The 12939-nt window shown below is 44.3% G+C and overlaps 1 protein-coding gene across 3 annotated transcripts in view; it reads left to right on the top strand.

Moving 5' to 3' along the window:
* The window catches only part of LOC129727083 (sodium/potassium-transporting ATPase subunit beta-2-like), a 104944-nt gene that overhangs the window by 76995 nt on the left and 15010 nt on the right, over nucleotides 1-12939 (top strand). For all 3 annotated transcript variants that reach the window (XM_055684516.1, XM_055684513.1, XM_055684515.1), the window contains one exon: nucleotides 1482-1622. In XM_055684516.1, coding sequence (XP_055540491.1) covers nucleotides 1482-1622 — 141 coding nt within the window. The remainder of the gene's footprint in view (nucleotides 1-1481; nucleotides 1623-12939) is intronic.

Here is a 12939-nt window from a genome sequence, read left to right as displayed (position 1 = left end):
GCTCCACCACCGTCCAGGGATTTCCATCCGGAGTGCGATAACATGTAACGCGTGGAGCAAATGCCAACACAACACCTTCCTTCAGGGTTTCGCGCCAGAGTGGTGAAGTACATGATATTTGAATTGATTGATGGTTAAACTTTTCGCGCCAAGGGTGCATCCAAGAATAGCACCGGGCGCATGAATGCCGAATGTCGGGCAGGCATGTGGGATTTTCCACCGAAACCGACCAGTTCTGAAATTTTACATACGAGCTACCGACATGTATGTACTTTGCAAAACCGTCCCTGCAGAGGGACCAAGCTGCTCAACCGGCGTGAGTACGGACCGACAAACGGACACAGCTCCCGTGATGATGTTGATGTTGATGAGGTTGAAATTATTACGCGCCATGTGACGTATTCACTATAAATAGTCCGATGGACGTCGGTCGGTTAGTTAGGTGTGCGCTTGTTGTACTTGCTCACAGCTCCCTGACGGGGGCCGTAAAACTTTCCACCTTGACGGCACGATGTTTGGGTCGATGCTTGACCGGGAGGTTGAGCGTTTTGGCGAAAAGAGGCAAAGAGCTTTGGGTTTCTGTGAGAGTCCAAAGATATTTATACTTATTAAAAATGAACCAAATGCGGTTTGGTTGTGGAGATGATTCGGCGAGAGAACCCTTACTTATGATTAGAAGGATTTAACCTTCTGGAGGTTGTTAATAACACTGATTATTCATGATTAAAAATGAAAGCTGATATATTTTGCTCATTAAACGGAAATCAAATAATTACTGAATCATTTGTCAACTGAATTAGCTGTTTTATGGTTGGTTTTAGATGATTTGTCTGCATCTAAATTTTTGGAACCCTGTTGAAATTCTTGCATCCAAATTTGACCTACATCACATTACAAATCTGTCTAACGAAAATATTATTTTCAGCGTTTAATTTTTTAGATTTTAATTTTTTAGAGAATTCCAACCTCTTTAGTATATTTGGCAAAGTTGTTAGGCATCTAAAATACTATACTTTACGTAATGTAGTGTAGTGCGTACTAAAAAAACTTGGTTCTGAGCAATCGATCACTTTGCCCCACTCTATTATTCACACTCTGGCTTGAAAATGTGGAAAAATTGCAATCTTATCGTAAAAATCTAGAAACGATGGAAACGAAGGAAAAAATGAAGGTCATTTGAAGAAACACTTGTTATACAGTTCCCTCGAACCCTATTTTTTCTAAGCGTCTCCAGGTATTGAAACATGAAGCTTGAATTCCGTATCGAAAAATTTTGTCATCAGCTTCATCAGCGTTTCTATTTTCGTCACGTTCAATTATAACACTCTTAAAAGGCAACGGAAATAGAATATCTGTCACAGCTCGTAAACTTAAAGTGGTCAACATTTCGGGGCAGCCTTTTTATATTCGAGAGTAGGAATATCCGTTAACTATAAGTGCTAAAGCTAATGTTTTCTTTTTCCGGTTCTTTTCCTTTGCAGCAAAAATCGGTACCTTCTACTTCCTGTTCTACTGCGTGCTAGCCGCCCTAGTCGCCGTGTGTATGTGGGTGTTCTTCCAAACTCTGGACCCAAGGACTCCGAAGTGGCAGCTGGATCAGTCACTAATCGGAACTAATCCTGGTAAGTTAGCTGAGTAAACATTGCTTTGCAGCCGAATCGATTCCTAATCAAAACAAATAATACTCACCCAGTTTTGGTCATCATCATAGGTTGTGTAAACAAAATTTTAACGACTTTCGTAGAACCCTTTGGTTTGTTAGTATAGTTTAACACGCAGGTAGTATTCTCTCAAAGTCATTCACTCTATTCCTGAATAATGAAGTACGAATAGTAAATAAACGATACAACAACAGGTACCCGTTTGCTCTCGTATAGACTAACCTCATGTGCGGTGCTTTTATGGTACCTATTCGTTTTTTTTTTCTGGTACTTTTATCACTCAATAACCCCACATGGTAACTGTTCAATTTTGCGGCAACCAACACGATTCTGCTCAACAAGAAGTACGAGTGGAAACGTCCAACAAATAAGACCAATCTATCGGAATGGAAAAATTGTATTAGGAACAAATATTGGCCGGAGTTAAACACAAGCTATCGTAAAACGATGATGATTTGTCCCGGGGGAACAAGATCGATAATAATCTCTGTTTCGTTCCCCTAATAAGCGTCATGGTCGGAAAATATTGTGTATCACTCGAGCGTGAAAAAGCAGCAATAGGACCCCCCTTGGAAAAACACAGTTTCTGGTACCACTCTGTCGATTCCCAGATTGACTGTGCTTACGACAAGCAAAAATTGGTAGATTTTCTGGTCCTTCGATTTGCGGATGACACGAGACTCGCTAGCACGTGCCCTTCGGTAATTGTTCCTGGCTGTGAAACCTCACACGTTTCAGCGGCTTTTCCGCCGCCTTACGGCCTTCTCCTTATCACTGCAATTTGATCGCTTGCATTTGCACACAAACTGCATGACGGTAGGACGTGATAAATTATCGCCAGCACTAATTCACCGCGGATGTGAGTTTCAACGCGCGAAACACGATCTCTCATATATTCATCGGTACTACAGCGCACAAAGTGGGTTCGGTTCGTTTGCTAAATAGATTTGCAAGGAAGTAAACAATAAGCAATTATTCATCGTCCTCGAGCACATTCGAAACTATTTTCCATACCTACTCATCCAATCCAAAGAGGCCGAAGTCAATCACGTTGATTAGAAATAATTTACCACCAGGCGAAGGATATCATTCATGATTCAATGTGTGCCAAATAAAGAGCAAACATCAGCATTCACGCATTTCTTATCTCGTCGCGATGACTGGAAACATAAATCACAGAAAATTTGACGCCTTGAACGGATGCTGCTGCGACTGCTCGTCTCGGTCTCGGACTTTTGGCCGGATCAGCCGCAGCAGTGTAACGTACCTAAATTGGGTCGTATAATGTACCCATTCGATCCGGTAATGGCACATATATCTCTCTCTCGGTTCGAATAGCTTCTCGTTCGTCAGCGGCATCGAGATGCTGTTTGCTTACTACGGGGCTTCAGCTGCTGCTGCTGACTCGCTCATTCATAGATAGATTGCATAATGACAGGAAGTTGATGATTAAATTATTTCACTCCTATCTATGGTCCTCCGCTGTTACGACAGAGATATTACCCAGTGAACTTGAACGAACGAATTGCTCGGATCTCGCCTTGCACTGCCGCTGCCGCTGGATGGCCGGCAGATGCAATCCGCGCCCGTGTTAGGCTGGTTCAAATTTGCATTTCGGGTCCATTTTCCTGCCGTTAACTTTATCGTGTTTATTGTTTTAGATCTTCAAATTACCGTATCAGTTCAAGGTAAAATAATCGTATGTCTTACAGTGCAGGCGAATTGATTATTTCATTTTTTTATGCTCATGTGAAATTGCACAAGGGATGACGGGTTTGTAGCTGCAAGGTTTCAGAGTCCGCTTTGACGAGTTGTCAGAATGTCGAGTTTTGGTAGCACTCTACTTCATTCGTGTGCTGTTTTTAACAAGTGGGGCAGAAAAAGCGAGTCTTCTACAGAAACCGTACACAACCGTACGCGTTAGCAAACAGTCGTCAAATGACAAATGTTTGCACCGTATACATGAAATTGTTTCCGCTATCTTTTTGAGGCCTACTAATTACATAGAAAATTATTCATTCCAGTCATGTTTGCAGATAAGTTTAGACCGACCTTTTCCGATTGCTCTGAAAAATTGCACTGGTGTTTCCCTTATACCAATAGGGCCGACTTGAAAGATATCAATTCTGAGCGGTTGCTCATTTTAGCCTTGACCTGGGCTCAAGTCAGATTCCTACCGACTTCTTTGATTACCTTGTTGAGGCTGCGTCGCCACGACCCAGATTTCGTTTCCATTGCCGATCCACCCCCAGTTTCGTTTCCGAACTTCTGTTGCTATCGGTTTCTGATGGCACCGCTTGGCTTGGTAGTTTAGATCCAATTGTGGAGCTATAAGCCACGAGTTATATACCGCAGGCATCAGTTGACGAAAACCTACAGTTTCTGCGTGCTCTTCACTGACACACACCACGTCGCGCAAACTAATCTGGCTCGATCTCCATACGTTTCGTAGACTCCGTCTAACGAAGGACTCCGCATTTGAAGGCCTCGTACTGCGCTTCGATGGGGTTGACGATGCCCCGCAGATTTTCGTGATTGATTCGATCAAAAACTTTTTCTTAGTCAACGAATAACAAATATAAGAACTCTTGAAACTCATTGACTTGCTACAGGATAATTTTTTTTTCTTCATATATCGTTTATTTGACACGGCACAAATACAATTTAATGTTTAACGACGCCAATTATATCTGATGACTTAAAATCTAAAAGCAAATTTTTTATCCTCGCTGCCGACTACGAGCTGAAATTAAGTCTATCTTAAAACTAGCGTGTATTTTCAATCATTGTATTGTAGTTAAATGGTCGTCTGATGATCGTCGAATGGTAATGGAAATGCAGTAATCCTCGGGTCCTGGTGGTATTGTGCGGGGTTTAGTTGCGGGTTATAGTTCGTTGTTGTTGTTCGCTGGTGTTCAAGTGGCTATATGGTGTGTGCCGCGGAGCACGGAAGGCCTCGGGTTCTCAGGTCCTGGCAAATTCGTGTGGGCTGATTCCAAAATCGAGGTCTACGACGTGTTCTTGCCGTTTTGTTGAATGTGGGTGGAAAGGAATGGGACTAGACTGGGGCATGGATAGATTTCAGGAAAATGTATATAAGGGACATGTAGGATAGGTCACGACTCGCCAATACATCACAAACAGGAACAGCTGGCCTTCTACTCTCGGCCCGGAGGGAAGCTATTAATTTAGACCAGGCGTCACGGTGTACAGCGCATGACCAAACAACGTGCTCTATGTCGTGATAACCTCCACCACAGGCACAGATACCACTTTCCCCGAGCCCAATACGACGGAGATGCGTATCAAATCTATAGTGATTGGACATAAGCCGAGACATCACGCAAATGAAATCTCGACCTACATCCAACCCCTTGAACCACAGGTTCGTCGATACCTTGGGTATAATGGAATGTAACCACCTTCCCAGTTCACCTCTGGTCCAAGAATTTTACCAACTGATGATCGCATTCTGATGTACAAGTGCAAAAAATTCATTATAGGCAATTGGTCTTTCATAAATGTCACCGTTTCTTGCGCCCACCTTACCCAAAGAGTCCGCTTTCTCATTCTCCCCAGGAAATACGGAGAGTGCTTCATCGATCGGAGAGCCTCAAGGGAACTGAGACTGTCCGTAAAGATGAAATAATGGTCCGTGGGCATTTTTTCGATAATCCCTAGAGTGTACTGAATTGCAGCTAATTCTGAGACGTAAAAGGATTATCGAGCTGATGGGAGACGGGTAAATTGTTATTGAAAATACCGAAGCCAGTGGACCTATCGAGAAGTGATTCGTCAGTGTAGAACATATTGTCGCAGTTGTTGTTTCGATATTTATTGGAAAATTTTTTGGGGATCTGCTGCACGCGTAAATGATCCGGGATTCCACGAGTTTCTTTTATCATGGATGTATCGAAAAACACAGAAGAATCAGAAGTATTTGATAAGTCGACACGATTTGGAATATTCGAAGAAGGGTTGATATTTTAGGACATGTGATTGAAATACAATGTCATAAAACGGGTTTGAGAATTAAGTTCGATTAGCCTTTCAAAATTTTCAATCACGGGACGGTTCAAGACCTCATATTTGATAAGAATACGAGAAGACAGGTTCCAGAAGCGTTTTTTTCAATGGTAGTACTCCAGCTAAGACCTCCAAACTCATCGTATGGGTCGATTGCATGCAACCCAAGGCGACCCGCAAACAACGATATTGTATTCGCTCCAGTTTGATCAAATGTGTGTTTGCTGCGGAGCGGAAGCAGAAACACCCGTACTCTACTACGGACAATATCGTTGTTTGGTAAAGCCTTATAAAATCTCCTGGGTGGGCTCCCCACCATGATCCGGTTATTGTACGAAGAAAATTTACTCTTTGCTGACTTTTCTTCATCAGATACCTAACATGGCAACCCCAGGTGCCCTTAGAGTCGAACCAGACACCAAGATACTTATGCACCAAAACCTGAGAGATCGTTTTACCCATTAATTGTGATTGGAGCTGAGCAGGTTCATGCTTCCTAGAAAAAACTAATATCTCAGTCTTTTTTTTTTATTATTATTCTCGCTTATTTTTCCGTCGGTCTAGTTCCGCCACTGTTGTGGCCAATCACCGACGCCCAGGGAGGCGACTCCACACCCAGGACCCTAACTCACGGCCCGTTTATTAACGGACCGGCGCCAACGGCTTTACTTCCTCATGCGATGGAAGGCGTGATCCCAGAGATTTTTCGCCTCAGAAAATCTCCCGATGTCGGCTAGGATTGAATCCAGACCAGTTTGGTTGGTTGTGAGTGGATCACGCCACCTCACAACCATCGACACCTATGTCGGCGGTGGGATTCGAACCCAGGCGTCGAGCGTGGTTGGCGGAGACGTTACCAACCACACTAGGCCCCCGCTCATATCTCAGTCTTCTCCGGAGAGAATTCGATACCTAGCTGTAGAGCCCAAGCAGACAAATTGTTCAAAGTATCTTGCAATGGTCCTTGCAAATCGGCAGCTTTGGCTCCTGTAACAGAGACCACGCTGTCGTCTGCAAGTTGTCTTATCGTGCATGAATTTGCCAGACATTCGTCGATGTCATTTTTTAATTGAAAAGAAGGGGGCTTAAACATGAGCCCTGGGGAAGGCCCATGTAGCTAATTCGAAAAGTTGCCAAATCGCCATGCGTAAAATGCATGTGCTTTTCGGACAACAAATTGTGCAAAAAATTGTTTAAAATTGGTGAAAATCCTTGTCGGTGAAGTTTACCCGAAAGAATGTCAATAGAAACGGAATCAAAAGCCCCCTTAATGTCCAAGAACGCAGACGCCATTTGCTCTTTGCGAGCATACGCCAGCTGAATATCTGTTGAAAGCAACGCAAGACAATCATTCGTCCCTTTGGCACGGCGGAAGCCAAATTGAGTATCTGAAAGCAGACCATTTGATTCGACCCAATGGTCTAAACGACGGAGTATCATTTTTTCCATCAATTTCCGGATACTGGATAGCATTGCAATCGGCCTATAAGAGTTGTGATCAGAAGCTGGTTTCCCTGGTTTTTGGATGTCGATCACCTTCACTTGCCTCCATTCCTGCGGTACAATGTTTTGCTTCAGGAACTTATTGAAAAAGCTCAACAATCGCCTCTTGGCATTGCCGGGTAGATTTTTCAACAAGTTGAATTTGATTCTATCTAACCCAGGCGCATTATTTTTACAGGACAGGAGGGCAACTGAAAATTCTGTCATCGTAAAAGGTGATTCTATCGCGTCGTGGCCCGGAGACGCATCGCGAACAATGTTTTGCGCAGGAACAGAGTCCTTCCAATCGACATTCCGTGTGAGATCATATGGAATGTCAACTGGTCGCATGCGAGATGACCCGTTAGTAATTGATATAAGAATAGGCAAATTGTCGCTATCGTGAGGATCGAGGATTACTTTCCATGTGCAATCCAACCGTCGAACATAAAGGTAGATCCAAAGCGCTTGGGCGCGCTGGAGGTTTCGGGACACGTGTCATTTCACCGTTGTTCAAAATCGTCATGTCGAAGTCATCGTAAAGGTTATAGATTAAAGAGGAGCGGTTATCATTAGAAGGGGAACCCCCAGCCACGCCATGAGAGTTAAAGTCTCCCAAAATCAAACGTGGCGAGGGAAGAAGTTCTATTAAATCAAAGAGCAGCCGTTGCCCAACCTGTGCTCTGGGGGGAATATATATTGAGGCAATACAAAGCTCTTTACCTTGTATTGTCATTTGACATGCGACAACTTCAATGCCCGGAATCAAGGGGAGGTTAATACGATAGAAGGAATAGCACTTTTAAATCCCTAGAAGTACTCCTCCATATGGGGTGTCTCGATCAAGGCGAATAATATTAAAAATCATGGAAGTTGAGATCAATATTTGAAGTAAGCCAAGTTTCACAAAGGGAAAATGCATCGTATTGTTTTTATTTATCAAAACTTTAAGTGAATCAATTTTTGGTAAAATACTTCTACAATTCCACTGTAAGACAGGGATAGAATCCTTCATATACGCAGATAAATTAGGCATCGAAGGATACGATCGCTGCAAGGAGGGGCCATTGAGCAGTCAACTGCTTAAAAAATGTTCTAACTGTTGGGAGGAATGCTGTAAGAAAAACTTTATTTGGATCGGATACATTGAAAGTTTCAAAAATCCAGTCCACAATGTCAGAAAATTTCACCAGTCCAGCATTTGATTTATCAACTGGATGTGCAAAGGGAACAACTGGGGTTTTATATGTTCCAGGAAGTGCTGGGAACTCCTTCTGGGACTTTAGATTTGCAAGCCCAGGAGGGCAACAGATCGAAGGGGTTCGAAGTAACGGGAGAAGTGGTAACGGTCTTCTTCAGCATGTCAGCGTAGGAACGCTTTGAACGCTCTTTGAGAGACCGTTTTATTTTATCCCTGCGCTGCATGTACATCGCACATGTCGAGAGCTCATGCAGATTTTCCCCGCAGTGAATACACTTTTCAGCGTTAACACTGCAAGAATCTTCCGCATGAGACTCCCCATACTTGCCACAACGTGCCTTATTGCAGCAGTAGGCCGCTGTATGGCCTAACTGCTTGCAATTCAGGCAGTTCATGACGCGGGGCACGTAGAGCCTCACAGGGAGACGAACCCGGTGAATCGAGATATGGCTTGGTAGTGCAGACCCGGCGAACGTAACTCGAAACGAGTCTGAAGGATTGTAAACTTTTTTGCCACCGACGAGCGATACCGACCGCAATAGCTTGCAGTCGAGTACCTTCACACCAGGGCATTTGCTGTTCTTGAAGTACCCGGTGGCACTTTCCAGAATGCACTCGACGGACAGACTCGAATCGGTCACGACAACGTCGATCTCCACATCTCTAGCGGGTACATAGACACGGTATTCTCGTGTAAAGAGCTCGGAGCAAGCTATATCGTTGGTCTCTTTAAGGTCATTGACCACGACACGGAGCTTGTTCGGCCTGACTTTTGCGATTTCTGTCACGGCCTTGTACCCTTTCGTCAGGTCTTTCGCGATTTTTAAAACGTTCAGCGATTTTCCTCCAGGTTTGGGCCTCATGTAAAGGACCAGTGGACCCGTCGATCCGGCTGGGTAAAGCCGGGACCGAGGATTGACTAAAGCAGGGACAGAGGGGGAGGTGAACAGGAGGGACAGGGTCGGGTGGGTTTGGAAACGGGGGATCGGGGGCTAAGGGATTCACATCCATTGCGCTTAAACTAGCGCAACAGTACAGTGGCAAAGAATCACGTACCTCTTCTTTGTTGTCTTCACTAGCACAATCACCGAGTCTTTCGGTGCTGGAACGGGCAGCTTCGCAGCGACACAGCTATAACACAATAGCAGGATGACCTTCACTGAGAACTATCAGTTTGTCTTTACACCGCACTCCGCACTGTTTGAAACACGACCGAGTAAGCAATGCTTTTTTCTTCTTCCACACAGTAGCGATTTTGTAGCGAGACAACCACTTAATGCGTCCGTTTTCGTCGAGCGTTCGGGACGGAATCAATGCTACAGGATAATGCGGAGCGTGACAATACAGTCAACACAAGATCATCCAGCACGGAATCCTACCTGCTGCCGTCTGAAAGACGCGTCGATCTTCATTTGTATCCGATAACTAGGATTACGTTGCACAAGACTTTGAGAACAATGCACTTACTTACCTTACCAATCAGCTCCAGGCTGAAGTGTGCCTTGCTGTTCGTAAAAGTTGTCTCCATTCAATTCGGTTCATGGCGGCAGCAAACGAAGGTCCCGCTGGTCGTCTGCCACTTGATCAAGCGCTTCCGATTTTCGCCGTTTGAACGAAAAGTGGTTCGCCTAGCAGCTGATGCAAGTTGTGGTTTTCCATGATCCATCTTTCGTTCCCCCCTTGTTCGAAAACCCCAAGCGCACGTTGGTTCTCCACAAGCATAGTCCAGGTTTCGTGGCTGTACAAAACTAACGGTCTGATAGGTGTATCGTAGATGGTCAACTTCGTGCGGCTGCGGATTTTTTTTTTTTCGAGCAAAGCGTTTTTCGGAGTCCAAAGTCGAATTTCTCTGTTGGTGTCGTTGTCAGCAGTCACCAATGAACCCAGGTACACGAACTCGTCTCGTCGTGATGGAAGGTTGATACTATCTCTTTAGCAAACCTCTTCCTCTGATGTACTTAATTGAGAACAATGCACAACAGCCTAATATCTCGCTAATTGTCACATAGAGTAAAATCTCCCTTCTTGGGCCTTGCATTCAGTTGGCCAGAAATGTCGTGGTATCCCAGATATTGCAGAATAGTTAATACAGTGGTCTTGCGGATAGCATGGAGTCAGCTTCGAGCATCTCTGTGATCGACCCCGGAAACTTTGATAGATTTCATACATTTCAACTAATCTGGTATCGTATTTCAAAAGCATCATTGGATTCATCATAGGATTTCGCCGGTTTCTGAGGCCCTCTCCCCTTCATCAACCAGCCAGACCACCTACACTTGCTTGTCCCGTCTACAAGAGTGTTAACTTTCTTCACAAGAGCTGGTTTCGTTCTTCGCTTCTCGGATTTCCGCCCGCTTTATCGTGGCTTTTGCCTCCGTATCTCCATCTGCTACCAGGGTCAACGATCATACCTTGTTGAAAACACCGGTTCTCATCCGATCATCGAAGTTAAGCAACATCGGGTGCGATTACAACCTAGATGAGTGACCGCTTGCGAACGTCACGTGGCCTTCCAAAAAGTGGGGGAGCTGGTAGCTTCAAAGTTACAGAATCCGCTTCAATAAGCAGATGGTCGAGAGTTCGAATCATATTTAGAAGCAGGCCATTTTTGATTAATGAAAGATTTAAGCATGGGTTCCTTCTCAGGTTTTACTCATCACCACCATCACCATTCACTCACTTGGTTCGAATCCGTTTGCTTTCTCATGGTGAGGTAAAGAACATCCATATTCTGTAACAACATCGTTCTCGCATAGCTAATGAAATAACTTGCGTGAACATTTGTACGTCTCTGGGTTGGATTGGGAAAACGAACGTGCGTGTCGTCACTCTTTCGCAATCGATAGAATTAGGATCGCGATATATATACGAGAATTTTTTTAAAAGGAACGCGATAAACAAATAAGGCATAGTTTACAGTTCCAAGCGAAGTGAAAAATTTGACAAGTGAAAAAGCGTTCCTTTTTCGCTAGCGAAACTAGTCGTGGAATCCCGGTTGTGGAATACACATGTATTTCTCCAGCTTGCAGTTTACAGTTCATGCGAAGCGAAATTCACGAGTTTAACCTTTGAGCGAAGTGACAATTGGCAGGAACTGACAGAATATAAACGTACAGAAATGTCAAGTTTTCGCTAGAGGCTTCTTTTTTCACAAGTGCGTACTAGCGTGAAAAAAGTTAGCCCAAGTGAAAAAAAATGCGATCCACAACCATCGATTTCGCTGGATCGAATTTGTTTACAGTTCCATGCAAAGTAAAATTTTTGTAGGATACATTTTTCACGCGCGTGGAAAAAATGAACATTTTGTGTGAGATTTTCACTTCGCTTGGAACTCTAAACAGGGCTTAACACAAAATTCCCCCGTACCCGTGATGCTTGTGGAGTGTGCAAGAGTATATTCGGCCTCTAGTAGCAACAAGTAATGAACTAACTTACCTTTCCTTCCTTTCTTTGAGTTATGTTCTGAACCTACAGGCGTCAGTACAAATGAGCATGCAGGGATCATTGGAGATGCGCATCGAATAGCTAAAACCCAAGCAGTAATCGATAAATTCGGTGTGCAATACCGGTCGATCCTGGTCAGTAACGGAGTTGCAACCAGTGGTGATCTATCAAGCTCATCTTCTACCAGGTTCCATATGTGATCCACTCTTTCCTTCAAGTACGCAGCTGACCCACATTATTTTCGTTAGTCTCGATATAGGCGTTTTTGATAGCCGTCTATTATTACTCTACGTTGCAAACCGCCCGTGATATCCCCTGCTCTAATCTCCTGTTCGCCTACAAACGATTTCTTCACAGCTGGATCTTCTAGTCGGCGTGTGTCATATTGCCGTCCGGGCCTTTCCTCTCGGCACTGAATCCGCGCGATGCGAAATGGATCTCGCCGATTAGATGGTGATGATCAGACGCAATGTCGGCGCTAAGTTCATTGCGGACATCAAGGAGGCTCCGTCTCTGTTTTTGGCTAATGCAGATGTGGCCGATCTAATTCTGAGTTTTTTCATCACCGGATACCCACGTGACGTAAACCCCCTATGCGTCCATGATGAACAGACGCTCGGGTTGTCGAAACATTTCCTCTATCGCTGAAAGATGATTATCACGCCAATCATCGTCGGATTGACAACATTGCCCAGACAACGCCAAGCAGCTGTATCCATGTTTCAGCTGGCAGTCTGTTTGGTCATACGACTCGTGATGGTGTGAGATAGGAACTTGTGAGGACCGGAGCCAGGTTGCCGCTCCCTCCAGGTTGTCAACTCACTATTTGAAGCCCAAATGTCACTTAATGATGAAGGAAATTTGAAAAATGTGGTTTTATTCAAAATGGTGTCTTTGGTAATGTTGTAGCTAATAATATAGAATAAAACGACCTATAAAGTTCCGGTCATCAGTAAAATTGTTTAGTAGATCAAATGCTTCTGAATGGGGACAGTTAAGTGCGGAAATCCACCACTACGGGCGCCAGTATGAACGCAATTTCTAAAATTTTATTGCTAACTCATCTCGCGGTTCCGACTTCCCGCAAAGGTGCAGTCTTCAGCACAGAACGTCCAAAGCTTTTGG

Source organism: Wyeomyia smithii, chromosome 3 (genome assembly GCF_029784165.1).
Source record: "Wyeomyia smithii strain HCP4-BCI-WySm-NY-G18 chromosome 3, ASM2978416v1, whole genome shotgun sequence".
NCBI classification, from domain to species: Eukaryota; Metazoa; Arthropoda; class Insecta; order Diptera; family Culicidae; genus Wyeomyia; species Wyeomyia smithii.
Note: the sequence above shows the minus strand (reverse complement) of the source record. Positions and strands in the feature narration are given on the sequence as shown.